This window comes from Canis aureus, chromosome 3 (genome assembly GCF_053574225.1).
Source record: "Canis aureus isolate CA01 chromosome 3, VMU_Caureus_v.1.0, whole genome shotgun sequence".
Classification (NCBI taxonomy): Eukaryota; Metazoa; Chordata; class Mammalia; order Carnivora; family Canidae; genus Canis; species Canis aureus.
This window is the reverse complement of record NC_135613.1, coordinates 71,048,075-71,066,270: the sequence shown is the minus strand read 5'-3', so window position 1 is coordinate 71,066,270 and position 18,196 is coordinate 71,048,075. Positions and strand designations below refer to the sequence as shown.

At 42.5% G+C, this 18,196-nt stretch overlaps 1 protein-coding gene across 17 annotated transcripts in view; it reads left to right on the top strand.

Moving 5' to 3' along the window:
- Positions 1-18,196, top strand: part of CADM1 (cell adhesion molecule 1) — a 324,893-nt gene that overhangs the window by 277,783 nt on the left and 28,914 nt on the right. For 10 of the 17 annotated variants that reach the window (XM_077893620.1, XM_077893616.1, XM_077893614.1 and 7 more), the window contains 3 exons: positions 4,756-4,855; positions 7,945-8,117; positions 12,740-12,820. In XM_077893620.1, coding sequence (XP_077749746.1) covers positions 4,756-4,855; positions 7,945-8,117; positions 12,740-12,820 — 354 coding nt within the window. The remainder of the gene's footprint in view (positions 1-4,755; positions 4,856-7,944; positions 8,118-12,739; positions 12,821-18,196) is intronic. The other 7 variants (XM_077893622.1, XM_077893619.1, XM_077893624.1 and 4 more) reach the window with 1 other exon arrangement.

The following is an 18,196-nucleotide window of genomic DNA, read 5'->3' as shown; positions in this document are numbered from 1 at the left end:
CTTGCAAGTTGCAACAGGAAGAAATTGCGTTCTACTGGAGTGATGTGGCACGTGCTTTTTGGTCCTGCATCTCCCACCAGATTTGACCCCTCCCACTCCTAATAGCTTACCCTCCTCTAGAAGCACAATTGCATTGTGGTGGTGGTGGTGCTCGGATTCAGACAACAGATATAACAGCAGAGGGTCCTTCACCTTGCAAACAAACAAAATAAATGGTAGTGAAAATTATTCGTGAATGTATGATGACATTAGAAAATAAATCTTGCAGGATGTGGAACTCCTCTGAAAGCTCGGTGTGACTGTTCTTGAACCAGACTCAGTCACCTCCTGCTACTGGACACTGTCTTCCTTCGGTGTAAAGCTGGCCTCTCCCAGCAATCCAGACAGCCATATGACGCGGGGCCGATTCTTGCCTTGAGCTTTAAAAAAAAAAAAAAAAACTAATATTCACCAAATCTCAGGTTAATCGCCGCATTGTCATGTTCCTCCAACCTGCAGTAATGCCCCATGATTGACAAAGACTCTCCAGTTGATGCTTTCCCCACCTGAATGTACAGGCCCAGACCCAAACTTCTCCCCGCCATTCTGATACATCTGAGTGCTCGCTACCTTTGAGTTCTCCCTGGTAGGGGTCCATTAGCATTTGCTACACAGGCATCCAGTCCACTCTAACAGATATTTGGAATATTGGACAGAATCCAATGAAGGCCTTGAAGACCCTGTGTCCCGAAAGCAGTTGCAAGACCAAATTTGCACCCAAACCCTTGGGTCTAGTTGCAGTCAATGTATCGAAGGACATTGGATGCCCACATTCTTTGATATAGAAATTTGTGGGAGTGGGAGTGGGTTTGGGGAAGTGTCAGGAGCCCCTGGGATAAGTTTCATGCTGGGATATCTGGTGTCTTCCTCCTGCCTCAGCTCTACTCCTGTCTAGGAAAAGGCAACAATGACCTCCTAGGTGAAAGGAAATTGCAAAGTGCCCTTTTATTTTTTTTAATAAATAATTTTTCAAACCTGCTACATTAATGTTGTGATCTAGAGAGAAGGAGATGATGACTTTTCATTTACATAGGCAAGTGAATACAGGTTACAGAGTCTCGAGCTTCATCTTCTGGAAAGATCACAGAACGTGGTACAAGGTCAGACTGGCATGAAATCAATTGTAATCTGCCAGCAAGCCATTCTAACCTCTTTAAGAGTTTCCTTTTATATATATTTTTCCCTTTATAGAGAGAGCAAAGTACATTTAAAGAAAGTCTCATCAAATTGGAATGTCTTTCTAATATTATTTTTTTAATTGGTTGCTCCTGCAGTGTGACCTAAGGCCTCCTGGCATTTAACCCTCTGTGCTACTGACTAATGAATGAATTTTGTCTGCTCTAAGAGTCTTGCTAAATGTCTTTCATAGGGTTTTTTAGAAATTACACTATTATGAAAACCTCAGATCCCTCGACCTAATTGATTGGCTGTTGGTGATGCCATCTCTCTAACTATAATGTTCCATAAGTGCACAGACCTAACTATTTTTCTTATTTTTATATAGCGGTTCCATTTTATAATGACATTAAGCCATTCTGGGCGATACATTTCTGGGCAGTTATTGCACTTGGGTAGAAAGTGTCATCTGGCTTGTAGCCTTGTGCCTTACAACACCAATCGAGGCGTAAAATGATCACCCAGAAAATGTACTGGGCCTTACCTCATTACTTAAAAATAAATCTTAGAGTCTGGGTCTGTCTCAGAAAAGCTTTGGTGGGTTATAACGTTTGATTTATGAACATAATTAAAATATAAATGATGAGCTTTGGGCTATTCAGTCAGCCATCTGGATTGTGCAGGATTTTGACATACTCACATTGTAGTCAGGATCTTCCTAGGAAAATTTAAGCTCCCTGAGTTCTACAGGCACCACTGGAATCCCAGAAATGTCTAGTCCACCTGTTGAGCATACCTGAGCTCTTTCAGGGCAAACGAAGGGGATCGATCTTGACATGGAGACTGCCGGAGTGGTTTGTAGGCTGGGCATGAAGATAGTTCAGCTGCCCCACAGTCAGATAATATGCCTATAAATACTGCATGTGTCAACAGAGGAGGACATTTTTCTGTATAATACAAACAAGATTAATGTTTACCTTTTCAACTAGCTATTAAGGTAACCGTGGCAGCTGTACCCATAAGTAGATGGTAGATGTTTCTCCAGGAACCTGAGGAGTAAATTGGGAAAATCAGTTATCAAAATTGAGGGTGCATTTTCTATGGCTTAGTATGTTGTGTGTGTGTGTTTTTAATATAAATTCCAGGTACAGTAAATCCTTAGCTTGCTCTTCCTAATTTCTTTGAGTAATTGGCAACCGAGAAACAGCCATTAGTAACATAAAAAAGCATTTAACTAAAAGTCCATGGTACTGAAAAGAGGCAAGAGTGGATTAGATTTTCAACACTTTCTTTATTATTAATGGAAGTTGAGCATGTAAAACTCCTAGCGCACTGTGCTAAAAAATAGACCCTCTCCGTGTGCTTGTAAATGACACAAGGGAAAAAAAAAAAACCCAAAACCTTCCACATAGGCCAACAGGCATTCTGCTTCTCCTTAATTAATGGGCAGAAGTCAGCAGTGCATGGAAAATGTAGTCCTTCCGTGGATCAGAGATTAACCTATAAGCAAATGTTACATTTCAGTCCAGATTTGGGGCTTTAAATTTATCCTCACCCCAGAATGGTTCCTAGGTAAAAATCACAGAAGTTTCCCAACCAGGAACCCCGTAAGTTCTGCTGTTTCCAAATGTGAAATATAAGGGAACAGATCTTTGGCTGTCTATGTTTTCAGTCACATAACCTTCTCCTGGCGTTTGTTTTCATTGATTTGTTTGTTTGTTTGTATCTTGTGTTTGTAATAAACTTCACTGGCCAGCTCTGTGTTTATGTGTTACACCACCAAAAATAATAGATTTGCATATGTCACCCAGTGGTTGTATTTAGTGTAAGCTGTAGTCCAGAGCTCTCCAAGGAGGGTGGCCAGGAGCCCTTGCTTCTGCCCAGCAAGCCAGTCTTCATTCAAGGTCATCCTGTTTATCCTGTCCGTTTCTGCCTCTCTTTAGTGACTACTTTCCCGGTCCAGTTACCAGTACCTGGAAACCTCCACACCGTTTTGCTTTTGAACATCTCCTTCACTAGCAAGTCCGAGAATAGAACGGTATAACTTTGCAGGGGTCAGCTGGAGCTCTTGGGCCTGTTAAGTTAGGTCCTCTGGCAAGTGACTTAGCTTCCCAGAAAGGGTTACCAGCTCACAGTGTGCAGTGTACACTGGTGTACAAGAAGGCTCTCTTAAGAGGTTCTGAATGCCACGTGGCTTTCAGAGACATAAGAGAAAGATCTGTGATGAGAACGAGACTATACAAATGTGTCTGGAAAGCAGCTATCCCCAGAGAGGACTCCCTCGTGCAGCTTATTTTAGCCGCGTGCAGGTTGAGATCTGTTGAGCCCTGCCGTATTTCTGATTTCTCTCTCAGTCCATAGGATGAATGTTAATGAGCTAAGCAGTACTTGTAAAAGGCCAAGGGGCTGTTGTTTAGGTGGTGTGATTGTCTGAGAAAGTAAAGTTATGGAAATTGTTTTGACCTTTCAGCCAAGTGATGTCTTGCCCTCTCACATTTATTACTCTTGGGTACATTTCCAAAAATATACAGTTACAGAGCCACAGAATTAAATCAGAAATCTGATTTGGGGATTAATAGCTTGTTAGTTTAACATGGAAAAAAAATCTCCCAATTCCATTCAGGTTTTATTTGTAAATGTATTTGTATATGTATCTGAGTTAATCCCATTCCCTCTTGGTTCCCTCCCTGTGCCCCACACCTCCCGACATTCATCCCTCGTACCCAAACCCCCACAAACTCCAACCATGGGTTTTAAGTAGCTAATAGATACAGGAATACCTATGTCAGTTAGCTAAGTACTTGACCATCTAAAGAAGCTCTACATGGTTTTAATTATGGATTGCCACTGGGAAATGCAGATTTGAACCAGAAACCCCAACATTTTCGGGGCTGTCTCTCTTTATCACTATGACCTTGGACTGGCTACTTCATTCTCTTGATACCACTGCCCTCATCCCTAAAACTGGGCTCATTACACCCCCAAGGACAGTTCCTACCACAGTAGGCTCTCAGTACCTGTTCATATCCTTCCTTCTCATGTGTATACGTTGAGACATCAAAAAGTTTCGCTGGGACCACCAGAACTTCCCATTTCATTATTCTTAAAGCCATTTGAGTGGAATTCAGAAGTTTTGTCTGTCCCATTTGAAATCAAGAGCGTAGAAGAGGCAAACTTATTAATATGCATTGTCACAACATATTGTCACATAGTAATATATGATATATGATAAAGTGTATCAATTCTGAGCACCACAAATATCTGTGGCTTCACCTCAGCATGAAGGCAAATGAGTTTCCTTTAGCTTGAGTGAGTTTGGAGATAAACTTCAATGTAACAAAATGTATTTCACAGGAAATGTTTGATGTGGCGCAGTTGGCTTATGAATCTCTTATCTGTTCGCAGTTCACTCCTTGGAGTTATTAGTCAATTTAATTTGAGCAAATGCCAGGATTACTAACTAATTAGGAGGATGTTAGTGAAGGCATGAGGACAGGGAGAGAGGGAGTGCTGGTGGTATGGGGTTTGTGGCAACGTGCAAGTCTGATTTTTGTCTGATATCATTTGCTAAACATTATACTTTGTGTTGTTGTCACACAGATAAGCCTCAAGTGCATATTCAGATGACTTATCCTGTACAAGGCCTAACCCGGGAAGGAGATGCATTCGAGTTAACATGCGAAGCCATCGGGAAGCCCCAGTAAGTTCTGAAGGCCAAGGTTGACAGAGGGTCGTGAGCAGTAAATGTCACAACACGGAAATGTGCATTCACAAGTCACCAGCCTGTCACCTGTCTCTTGCTGTAAAGTATGGAAGATTTTTCAAGAAATAAGGAATAGTCAGTGAAAGAGGGAATGAATATCTGTGGCTGGTTCTTAATGGTCAGGATTGGAAGAAAAGTGAAATGCCAGCTAAGATTGAAATCTCAGCTAATTCTATTTTATTATCATCAACATGATTGTCAGAACTATCTTCTCTTACAAAAAATAATCCTAATAAATTTTTGGTATGCCCATAATCTAATGATATATCTGCTACCTTCTGTGTTAATGTCTAAGCTGCTAGGAAGATGGTTTTCAGACTTAAATTAAGCCGCTGTGATTAGGGCCAGCCGTTGGAAAATGAATTTGCCCTGCCTTTGATTTGGCTTCTCCTTCTCTCAAAGAAAAATGACTCCTAGAAATATTTTTGTTAGAAAGGAATGGTCCTAGAGCTTTTATCACGGAATACAACATATATGTCATTGCATAAGAGAAAGAACCTATTAACACTCTTGTTTGATTGAAAAGTATAAAGAAGCTGCTTCCTGGCTGAATGAAAGTGAATTAGGGAAACTGCTATACATCATCACTAATACAGGACAAAAGCCATGCAGCAAGGCCACTGTCGACCTCATTCAGTTTTATTTGGGGAGAGTAGAGACTCTCCTCTTTCTAGGACAGTGAAGATTATTTTCTTATGGAAAAAACAATTCGTGGAATCCTAAGATGTAACAGGGTCAATGTTGGGATTATAAAGGTTCAAACTTTGAGTGGTCCATCCCCAACAACAAAAACACCAGCATTGAGCTCCCTCTGCTGTCCCTGTGGTATGATTCCCGCCCCCCCCCCCCCCGCCCCTCAGAGTTTTACTAATGAACCTCACTGTCACAGTTTTCATGCTCTGAGCATCTTAAGGAAGCTGCCCCCAAATCTTTGGAAAGCATGCTCCCCATTTACAGCTAAGGAGTGATCTCTGACGGAGACCAGGGAGCCAGACGGAGGCTGGCGGCTGTCTGCTCTCTTCCCATTTCAGCCCTTTCTGTGTTGTCCTTCCCTTTCTGTGGACAAGACTCTGCTTCTGTCCTACTAACCATTTGGAGCTTTAAAGAGGACCGTTAGGAAGTAGGATATGGGCTTGGTTCTGTTTTGCTTTTCCTCTGGTGTTTCACAGTCACTTGATTTGAAATGCTTCAAGCTTTGGCAGAGCTGTTTTTTCCTCCTTTGAACACTGCAAAAGATGCAGATCTTTCTTTTTGTAAACTATTTGGATTATGCCCTGTTGAGTGGCTTGCCTTGCCTCCAAAAAAATCCTGTTGGAGAAAAACATTCTCACAGGCCTCTCGCCACTTGCAATACCTACATTCAGCCACATTAACCACATTTATAGGATATGGCTTTGCTAACCTATATTTTGTTTCTGTGCTTTTTTTCCCCCTGAAGAAGGTACTGTGTTCAATTGAATGTGCCACGGGGACAGTAAATTACATGTTTCCTTCAGGACATTTATGCCAGGAGGGTATTTGTTTGCTCCTCTCAAATCGGAACGGGTGTGTGGTCGTGGGAGCAAGCACACGTTACTCCGCTGCGGTCCCTTCTAGCATATTACCTATTTATTTTCTCAAGAAATTGCATACAATAAAAATGGTAATTTAACTTGCCATTAAATGTTGTGAATATTCTCAGCACTTACCCCCACTGATTGTTTCAGCTGTCAAGCAGCAGGACATTAGATCTGATTGCCAGGCAGACCCATTTGCCATTGCCTGCAAGGAGCACATATGCAGGACTAATTTTTAAATAATTTACTGGGTTGTGATGACAAACCCATGTGTAATTAAAGAAAAATTGTAACTTCACATTCCATTTGAAAATTGGAATGCTACTCGACAGGGCTAACTTGGGTGTTTGCTCATCATTAAGCAACGGGTCTTAAGTCCTGTCGCCACTCCTGGGCAGCATTGTAGACCGACAGGAAGTGACCTCTGTGCTCGTGTCTCTGCTGCCCTTCTTTTAAAATGAGAGTTTCAGGCACAGTCTTCCATGTGGCCCTGGTGTCACAGGAGGCTAAGGGGACCAGCCTGAAGAACTGAGTTTTAGATTCAGTGAGTTTGAAAGACTTGATGTGTGTATGATTTGGGCTCTGGAGCATCTTATGAAATTTGCTTTTCCCTGATGGATGCACATGTGGTACTTGAAATCCCTAACACAAACATGCTTCTGTGCAAGTGCCACAAGGAGCTCGTGTGGAGCTGTGCCCCTCGGTGACTGCCCCAGAGCCTCACCCTTGAGCCCAGGGCCTGCAGGTGCACATGGGGAGGAGGGGGATGACAGCATGGGGCACTTGGAGAGCCAGCAAAGCAAGGCATTTTGCCCAGGAACAAGTAGAGAAAGTGGACTGAGTTGGGGGAGGCAGGTTACGGGTAGGAGTGAAGGGGAAAAGAAGTGATTGCATCTTTCCAGAATAAATAGAAGTGGGTTTTCCCAACAGCAGAGGTCAAAAGATAGCAGCACTCAGATGTAAAAGTCCATTTCTTTGTGCAAAACTTGAAATCCACTCAAATATTACAAGTGGCTTCTAAGCAAGGGTCTTTGTGTATCAGTAACCATCAGATTAATGCATGTATCACTAGCCAAGAATGTGATGTTTTCCCCCTAATTAATGAGATGATTAACGATGGGTGAGCTCTGTCCTGTCTGAATTGGTGTGAAACCACACAGCAGGGCATAAAAATAGGGAGCACTGGTTTATTTGCTGATTTGTTAAAGATGAATTGGAAATAATGAGACTCCGGCATGTGTTCTGTTGAAAGTTTCTCAACACCTGATAATGTTTTCAAAAAAAGTTTATTCCAAACAGATTTGAGGGGACTTCACGGCTGTAATTCTGTGAACTTAAAACACATCCAGCAGGTCCTCTTTAATTGTGTCACCCTGCATGCGATTCCTGTAACATACAGGTGGGAAGCCAAGACAGGCAACTTGGTGGGAAATAATAAAGCAGCCTGTGTTCCTCCTCTTTACTCTGCAGGCCGGTGATGGTGACCTGGGTTAGAGTCGATGACGAGATGCCTCAGCACGCCGTCCTGTCTGGGCCCAACCTGTTCATCAATAACCTAAACAAAACAGATAATGGTACTTACCGCTGTGAAGCCTCTAACATAGTGGGGAAAGCTCACTCGGATTATATGCTGTATGTTTACGGTACGTGCAAAGCTAAAACAGTCTTCCCCTAGACTCATTTACGCGTAGCTGCTGCTTGTGATTCACTCCCAGAGCTTTTGGTCCAGTTGAAAACCAAAAGCCAGTTTGTTTTCTTCGAGAACGTAAAGAAGCCTGGCCTGAGGTGGACCCCAGCATCTCCACCTGGGAGGGCAGTGACTTTTCTTCTCTCCCTCTGATCGTGGGGAGTTCCCGCTAGATCACAGTCCCTGGTCATGCTGAGCAGGAAAGCTGTATCCTCAGGCACAAGCAGTGGAGATTATGTTAGAAATAATGACTGCAAAATTCAGCCTTCCCAATTAATGGCTATTTAGCTCAGAAAGTTTATTCCCAGTGGTATTTTCCTGTGATACCTCAGCTAGCCTTTTTCCTGCTTTGATGAACAGAAGTATCCTGTTTTCAACATGAAGCTATTACATTCTGGAAGATGTTGCAAGCTGGTAAATACTTGGGGGAAAAAAAAAAATATATATATATATATAAGGTCCTTATAGCTGCATAAACTACTCACAGCTACTCCTTCAGACATGAATGCATTTATTTTTAAATTTGTTTTCTTAATATCTTTTTACAGGATAATTAAAGCATATATTATCATGAATTGCATTCTCTAACCAACACATGTTTATTGAGCATCTACTACGTGTCAGGCATTATAGACTTTTTTTTCCCATTTATATCTTAATGTCAATTTTGTGTCTAGTGAATATTCTCTTTTTAGTTGAGGAGTGCACTGCCTTTCTAGTCTTAGGATGACAGATTGAGTCTCTTCTGTCCAATCGATGTCTCTAGGTTGTTTTTATACCAGGAAGCATAGTCATGAACTGACACTACATGTAGTGAGTAACCACAGGCCAGAAAAATCTCAGCGTCTTACAAATATATGGGTATGTGTGTACACATTTATTTCTTCCTGTTAGCACCGTAAATAATCCCAATATAAGTGTATGTGAATATACACCTATACACACATAACTATACCTATGGAATACTTACATCATTATGTATTAGAACCTGACCACTTTTCTTATGAAGTAAACAGGAGTCACTGTCTTTTTGAGCACATCAGAACATGCTTTACACCATATCTACATGGGTATTTAAATATAATCCTTATAATCTAATCCTGAAGTTTTGGGATTTTTTTTACCCTTTTAACAAATGCAGAATTACAGGATCACATCTACTCACCTGGTTTGTAAACTTCTGAGGTTTGTTTTCTGCATACACCGCCCATGTTGTCTGTAGTCCACACATGGAATAGCATTAATTCTCTCCAGTGGTTGAGGAGATCCAAGTGAAGGGAATGGCGGTCCCGTGTAGGTGCCAGGGGCTGCCACACTTCCCATTTCCAGGTGATAGTACACAGCTGCCTGTGCCTCAGACTGTTCACAGTCTGCTGATGCCAGGGGGTGGAAGGTAAATCCCGCTCTGTCCATGAGGGTTTGACGCTCGTGCAAGCCCTGTCCATTGCTGCCACTGGTCAGCGGTGGGTCCCAATAGTGGTAAATTCCCACTAATCTACTATATGCTTCCTTGATTCAGAAACTAAGTTATCTCCGGAGAAACAATTGTGATTTATCGTACCTACTGTTCCCATGTCTCAAGAAATGTTTTGTGGATTTGACGGACACCGAGGTATTTTGATAATCTGGGATGCCAGCTTACAGCTGGCACTTGCTGGGCGCTCATTTTGTCGCACAAGAGTGACCACCTCTCCACAACACCAGGAAGTATGCATTATCCTCGTCCCACTTTTCAGATGACAGATGAAGTTTGGAAAGGTCATCTAAGCTGCCCAAGTTCACAGGGTCACTAACTCTGTTTCCGAGCCAAGATACTTGGAGGGCCAAGTCCATGGGGACATTTGTGTCTTAATTCTTACTTTGGAGCGCCTCTTGCTTCCCAGTAGAACAGTTCCCACCAAACATAAGACTGTTTTTGGAATACACTTGCTGGGCTGGAGTACGTTATTGAAAGCCAAGAAACATAGCAACCTACCTGTTTAGACAAGCACATACACACACACACACACACACACACACACACACACACAAACATCTCTCCAACCCAGGATGGTGCACTTGCCCTCGTCTAGGGATCTGTTCAATCTGCAACATTCTACTTGCCTCCCTTAAGCTGTGCCAGTAGCAGTGCTTGGAATGGCAGGCTAGAACACCAGCCTGAGGTACTGCTAGTCTGTTAGTAAAATATCCTCGCAACTTGAGAAGATGGCAAGTAGGTTTTCTTTTCAAAGGTGATTTATTGTACTACTGCAGTAACATTCAGAGTACTTTATGAACTAAGCATTCACGTGCTTTTAAAATGTTTAATTCTCTGGAAATAACTCCTGTACTTGGAGAATCTAGCTGGTTAGTGCCTGAACCCCGATTGGTTTTGTTCTTTTAGCCTCCATGTGTCAAACACAGCTCATTAGCTCCAACTCTGTATTTTCTTAAATAGTGGCCTCACGTTGCTCTTACTCCTAGAAACGATCTGAGCGATGAGGTTATATCTGTTAACGGAATCTAATTCATTCAGGTCACTTGAGCCAGATGTGAAGGACAACAGTTACCCCGGTAGTGATGAAAATAATTGAAAGTGTGTGATTTTCACATAACGAAAGGCACTGGTGACCTTTTTTCTGAAGTCCCTGCCCTTGTTAGTCTGGTCTACCCCTTGTTCATAATCGTATTTTCAAATCATATTTCAAAAACGGACCTTCAGCTCCCCTTTGATTGTATTGTGACTATCCCACATTTTGTGCCAATACTTTGAGAGAGAGTGGTACAGAAATAGCATTAGAGTATATTCAGGGGAAGTCTCTCAGGCACAGATGTTCCTTCCCAGTGATAAATATTGTAATTGAACCAGAACAGGAAAACCACATTAGCTGCCCACATGCTGGGCAGCAGGCACCTCTCCAGGTACCGTTGAGCTAGGTAGTAGAGGGCACAGAATGTCTTCGGAGCTCAACTCGGAGGCCAGTGCACCTTGCTCATCTGTATCTGTCCCAGTGCCTGCAGCAGGGCGTGGGTGCATCCATGTGACCTGCCAGGTCACAGAATGCTTCCTTACCTGGGGCCTCCATGAGAAAGTGTCCAAGAAGCAAGACTGAACATAACTGCCTGTTCATCTAAAAAGGTAGTTTGAAATTACTAATTTAAACCATCTCTGCTTCTTGGAGGAGAATGTGTTTTTGTGTGTGCGTGTGGGGTTTTTTTTTATTATTATTATTAATTCCTTTTTGGATTTCTCTGTGAGGCTGCTTTAAAGCACTCATGTCCACAACTTTGAACGAGCACAGTCTCCTGTAAAACAGAACAATTTGCTGCTGCTTCTTCCCCATCAAATCCATACATTCTGTATGTGTGAGAGAAGTTTGTGAGCAAAATTAAAACCTTGGATTGATCGATAGTAGGCATCATTTTGAGCAGACCTTACAACCAGGCGCCAAAATAGTGTTTTTATAAACTTTCAGGAAGTTGTACCAAAGCCAATAAAGGTGCAGTATATAATTAAAGTTTTGATGTATTAATTAGACAATCTGAGAGCTCACTTGGAGATAAAAGGACACCAGATGTGTCAGGAAGAGAAAGTTGACGTGCTTTAGATAAAATTTAAAATCAAAAGCCTTCAAATCGTCTTATGCTCTATTATAGCAGAATGATTGCTTAGTTCAAAGTCTTGCTGACAATTTAACACATTCAGTTTGATCATTTGGGCTCAGGATTTTATTTTTTCTCTTTCATATTTGCCCTTCCCTTGTCCCCCAAATAATTTTTGAGATGATAGAAGAATATACAGTATATCAAACATCTAACGCAGGATTCCCTCTGGGATTCCTGGCTTTGAGGGTCAAACCTCGTTTATATTTCATCCTGTTTACAAGATGGAAGGCGGGCTTTTGGTCTTATCATCGCCATCCACTTAGGTCAAGCTTTTAGCGTGAGCAAAGGCAGCTAATGTATTAATATTTATAGGTTGTAAAATTTATTGACTTTTAAAAAAAATAAAATCTCAGTAAAATCTCACATGCCTGGAACTTGATATTTAGTGGTGACATTCTCTCTTCTTTGTATTTATTACAAGCATAGAAGTAGTTTTACTTCCCGCTGGGATGTATTGATGGGGAATAATGAAGTTACCCCTCATGGAGAGCAGGGAGCAGGAGCACACTCATCCTTGGCCGATAGGAGCTCTTTTGATAGAGCAGCGTCATCTCCTTCCTTTCTCCCATCTGCAATAGTATAAAATGAAGTGACTCTTGGGCCTGGAGCTGGTTTACCCTCACCTTTGAAATCAGATTAAGCTAGGGGTATCCTATTTTGATTTTTTCCTCCCTTCTCTCCTTCACATCTCCTCATCCCTAGTTCGCTTCATTAATACAAATCTCTTTTCTTCTTTCTTAGCTTTTCCAACTAAGGTTTTTGGGTTACGATTACAAGACACAGATCTTCGGTGGGAAGGCGGGGAAGCTTTTGGTTTCAGAGGGGGATGTCATCAAACAAACATCTCAATGTCCTCATGCCTTTGTTTTGTCATTACTGATCATTGTTGTGTTCAGCATTGTGGGTTTGATTTTCCTTTTTTTTTTTATCCAGATCCCCCCACAACTATCCCTCCTCCCACAACAACCACCACCACCACCACCACCACCACCATCATCCTTACCATCATCACAGGTACGGTACCTTCATTACCACTGAAAATGTCCTGAATGTATATTGTCTTTCTGGTATGTATGCAAAGAAGCCGAAAAGTTCTCTTGAAATCCTTGGAATTTAATTGTTCCTTTATTTTGGAACTTCAAAGACATTAGCTGCTGTGTTCTTAAGATGAATCTTAAGGACCCCAGAAAATCTTTAACATCCAGGCACTTAACAGTAGATCAGATATTTTGCAGCTTACACTTAAGAGAATTCTTTTTTAAGCATCACTATTCAAAGCAGAATGCTAGAGAAAGCGGCAGCCTGGCTATTACATGCCGATAGCTTAGGCTTAGCCACGGTTGATGAAATGGTAAGTATTCTGGCTTTGGATCTTCTCCTTGTCTTAATTCCATCTTAATTCATATGAAGGAAAATACACACCCTCTAACAGGCCCATGCGGGCCATGTTTCGAAGTACATCTCCATCCTTCCTGCCCCAGAGTACCTGCTGACAAAGTGACCACCTGTTTGTGTTGCCTGGGTCAGGAGGTCAGAGAGAGTCACTTGTCTTCTCTGAGCTGAGCACTCACGTACCCCCCACAGCCCTCAGTTAAATATTGGAGGTGTGGAAGAGGCAGCCACAGCCATTGTGACTCTGTGGCTTTATCTTTTTTGGACTGGCCGAAACTCAAAATTCAAAATGAGGTTCATTGTCTCTGATTTCTATCACTGAGGGAGGAAGTGTGCCATCCATCCCCTTGCTGGCACCCAGCAGCTCTCATACCACTTGATGTTGCTTGTCTGGGAGCCTTGGCGCTTCCTCTGCCTACGGTGGCAGGAAAGGTCATGGTTGCACCATGTCTACTAGACATCCTTAGGTAAGCGCTTCCCCAACCATGTGTAGGAGTACTGACCCCAGAACGAGTAAAAGTAATTATTCTCTGAGGAAAAAAAAAAATTCTTTAAAAGTTAACTTTCCTTCTTCATTCTGTTATCCCAGGAGACTGCAAGGTCTCTCTGAGCTCCACACCCCAGGATACAGGACTTCTTTTAAAGCACTGAATATATAATTCATCATTCTTCGGTGGAGGTCCTCGTTAGCACCCCAGATAGGGCACCTGTCCTTTACACTGACTGTCTGGAGACGTTTCCAGTTTTCACAGGAGTCGGTGAGACAGGCATGATGAAAATCCAGAGTGTTCCGTGGAAGAGGAGGTTGATGAGATAGGACAGTAGATCAGCTAATCTCCCTGTTCCTCACCTTTCTAACCCTTCACGGTGGGACAAAGAGAGCCTTAGAGAAAGCCACCAGTGAGGGTTTTTCTGGCTGTTGTTTATGAAAACATCAGTGCCTGCACTTAAAATCTTCTGAAAATCCATCAATTGGTTATGTCTCACTCTGAACTCCGCTCCATCCGGGCTGCTTCCTAAATTCTTGTCTGTGTGTATTTCTGCAGTTCCTTCTGCTGCTTAAGTAAACTCAGCTTTGAGCAGAGTACCCAGACCCCTCCTCCCTGCACCTCCCCCCGCTTTCCACCTCATTCCCAAGCACAGCAAACATGCTCCTTCCTGATTCCAGGTGGTCGGGCTAGCAACTTTCTGTACTGGGAGCCAGGTTTTGACTTCTCGTGATTTCTCTTGCTGCTTATCCAGGCTGTAAACTGAATTAGGCTTGAGCTCTCCATAGCAAGTTTTTGTGAAATTTCCTAAGAACGGCCCTTTGGATGTCCCTGGGAACTCACACCTCCAACCCCCTTGCTGCCCTGTACAGGTAGTCGGTCTGTCATTGCAGAAGGGGCCCAGGAATGAGCCAGCCCTTTACTCCCTCTCCTAGAAGGTTCCGTCTAGGTGGCTGTGGCTAGTTAGGTCTTTATTTTAAGGCAGTGGAGGCCTTCCTTGCTCTGTAGAAACACTCCATTTCTCCATAACATGGAACAACAATTTTCATTTGTGGCTGGCTTCTTTCTAGCTGAGGCTGACTTTTGGTTTTTGCATTTTGTTTTTGAAGACCTTTCCTAGCACTCCCTGAACTCCCCCTTCCCACCCCAACTCTCAGCAACACAGAAGAGGTGCCTCCACTCACAGCCTTAAGCCTTTACCCCTGACTAAAGCTACTCTTGTGTCCTCCAGCAGCTATAATTCACTGTCCTCAGAGTTCCCAGCAGACAGACTCCATTCAAGAAGAAATTCTTGAAACAAACAGTGCTGTATTTCTGTCCATACGAAGGTGATTAAAATCAGGGGCTTGTCTTGGCCCCTCTCTGCTCCCGGCCCGAGACGCCCTGAGACACAACAATGAGCTCACAGGTGCACAATGCCTTTCAGCGCCAGCACTTGAACCCTGTCCACACACAGAAGGCATCCGTGGCCGTAAACACCCAGATTTCTCAGTGGCACACCCAAGAATAGTTAAAGTAATTTTGCCTCTAAAACAACATTGTAGGATCCATTGCCTTAACGGACATGATCTTCTCAGCTTGCCGTGTCTTAACAAGCAGTCTTACATATATTTATCTTGCCCAGAAAGTACACTTGTGGAATTTAACATTTGCTCCTTACTTCAAACAGATTAAAGGTTATGGAGCTGAATGATCGTGTGTCCCATTTTAAAGGTCCAGGCTATCCCCGAGATTTAGATTGGTTCCTAAAAAATCTTCCAGACTGAATCTTGACAAATGGATAGCTAAATTAATTTCCACTCTTCTTCTCTCTTGTACCGTTTGCTACATTACAGCCACCATTAGCCTTAAAAGCTGCAACAGCTAAATCCAGTGACAGTAACATAAAGCCTGAGCTTTAAAAAAAAAAAAAAAAAAAAAGAAAGAAAGAAAAAAAAAGAAAAAGAAGCAGCCCACAGTCCTCCATTTCTTTTCTCCCACTCAGATGCAATAACTGAAACCCATTCCCCAGGTCACAGTTTCATTACAAGAAAATGTACAAATGCAATAGAAAAATATTTTTAAACTCGGAAGGTCATAGTTGATTTCTGATTTCTCTGAAAGGAAGTGCTTCAGCGTTATCTTTTATCTTCCATAACCAGGATAATCGAATTTTCCCCCTTGTTAGGGAGGCAGACCATCCTGGAGTCCCCAGTCACCCGATTCCTTCAAAAGCATGTTAAAGCCTCGTCCCGGAGACCCCGGGAAGGGAAAAATTGTGAGCCCAGCCCAATGTGATGCTGCCATCCCGAGTCCTAGACCCGATGGGTGGGAGGAGCTGGGCGGCTCTGACTCCTGTCCCATGTGCATGGAGCAGGTCCCGAGCTTCGGGTGAAGGCACACGTCTAGCGGTAGCTTCTAGGGGAGGAATTTTTGAAGGCTCTGGAGGACTAAAAGGAATGTCACTTGCCCTGTCAACCTCACTGCGGCTCTACAAGTCTTAGGCCGTTAATGTCATTAGAATCACTTCCTAAAATCCCTTTGAGGGACAGAATTGAAACAGGAGCCATCCAGAGCCTCATTGTGATTTGCCATGAGTTTCTTAGGTGTCTCTTCTATCTCATGCACACTGATATTCTGATCAGATATTTCTGATACAACTATTGCAATTGACAATTCCCCACTCCTTTTTTTCTTTTTTCCTTTTTTTTTCATCTCAAGTTGTCCGTGTGGTTTCACTCACGGATACTGAAGAGCAAACCACATAATTAAATTGCCCCTTGAACCCTCTGTTAAAATATAGAGCCAGCCAAGCCATCATCTGAGTTCAGAGTCCTTCATATAGATTCCTTTCTGAAATTAGAATCAAAGAAAAGCCTACTGCCCTATGGGGGGGGGGGGGCTCTTTTGTTTTGGTTTTTGTTTTGAATTTTCTTTGAAGTTAGTTGACTCTATGTATGAGGTGTATATAAAATGACCTGTTTCTGGGCTGGTAGCTTTAAACCCTGCCTGATAGTTGGGTCCAGCTTTTTTGTATAGTCACCTTAGGAAAATAGTTTGTGTTTCCCTCCCTAGATAATGTGGATATTATATTGTTTCTGTTCAGTCTTGTCCTGTCTTAGATGCTTAATGAGAGTCTGCCTTAGAAGCTCATAGCACTAGGTTATAAACACCCTTAGCAGCTTCCATAGGAAATTCAGGGACTGTTGGTCACACTATACATGTGACTGTCATAAATTAAGGCATTAAAATCACTTTGGAATAAGAAATGAATAGCTATAGGGCCAAAATCTGAAACATATTTAAAAATCCTTTCACAGGAACGAAATAGGTCATTTCTAAATGAGTTTTTCTCTTTTTTAAAGTATGTATCCAATTAAGTATTATGTATTTCTTGGAAAAGAAAACAGTGGTGTTCTTCTTTTGATACCTAAGCACTCCAAACCCAGTGTACCTTGGAGAAAGTGAGTCCTGCCCCCAGGCCCACATCGTTATTTTGGTTTTCATAATGCGGTATCACAAGCTGTTGTGTGTATAAAATGTATCCAATCCCATAACTGTGAATGCAAGCCTTATCCTTCAGAGATATTCAGAGAGTATGCCAAGTGAGGGAAGCCCAACACCGAGGCACATGTTTTCAGTTCCTTAAATAGAAAGGAAAGAAGTACACCTGTGCTTATGGCAAACTGTTACAGGACCTTCAAAGTGACAGTAGGGAGCCTAGCTTCACATAAAGCAGATAATCACCAGGTCTTAGCTTAATGATACCTGCATGGTGCTATTGGGATTTGCTTGGTGTAAGGGCCATATGCTTATTGGCTTTTAGGGGTTCATTCACCAAATACCAAGCACCCATAATATGTACAGCATATTATGCCCGTGGAGACAAAATTCCTTGAGACCCTTAAAACAGGGTCTGGGGAACAGGTTCTCCACACTGGATCTCAATAGCAGGCACCACTCTGCTGTGAGGGCTGACCAGGTGGCATGGACAGGACCGGGGAGAGCATCACAGGAGAAGTAGTTTGGTCTGCCATCAAGGAATGGATAGAAGGGAGATAAGGACGGTGTTTCAGAAATTAAGTCTGAAGGCCCAACTTGATTTCAAGCATCTGTCTTCAGTATGTGTGTATGTTCTATATATGTTCTGAGCATATATGAAGCCACTGCTGCTAGGAAATACGCATCTCTCATTCTAGCTTTTGTTTCTAGAGTTGGCTTCTACTCCATTTAGACTATGTGTCACACATTTATTCAGTAGTTACTTACTGATAGCCCAATATACCTGATAAGAATATTATTAGTAATAATATATTTTTTAAGGTTTTATTTATTTATTCATGAGAGACACAGAGGGAGGCAGAGACACAGGCAGAGGGAGAAGCAGGTTCCAGTGGGGGCCCCAATGTCGGACTCAATCCCAAGACTCCGGGATCACAACCTGAGCCAAACACTCAGCCACCCACATGCTTCTGATTCTGCCTTTAAAAAAAAAAAAAAAAAAAAGGGAAATGAGAATTGGGAACTGATA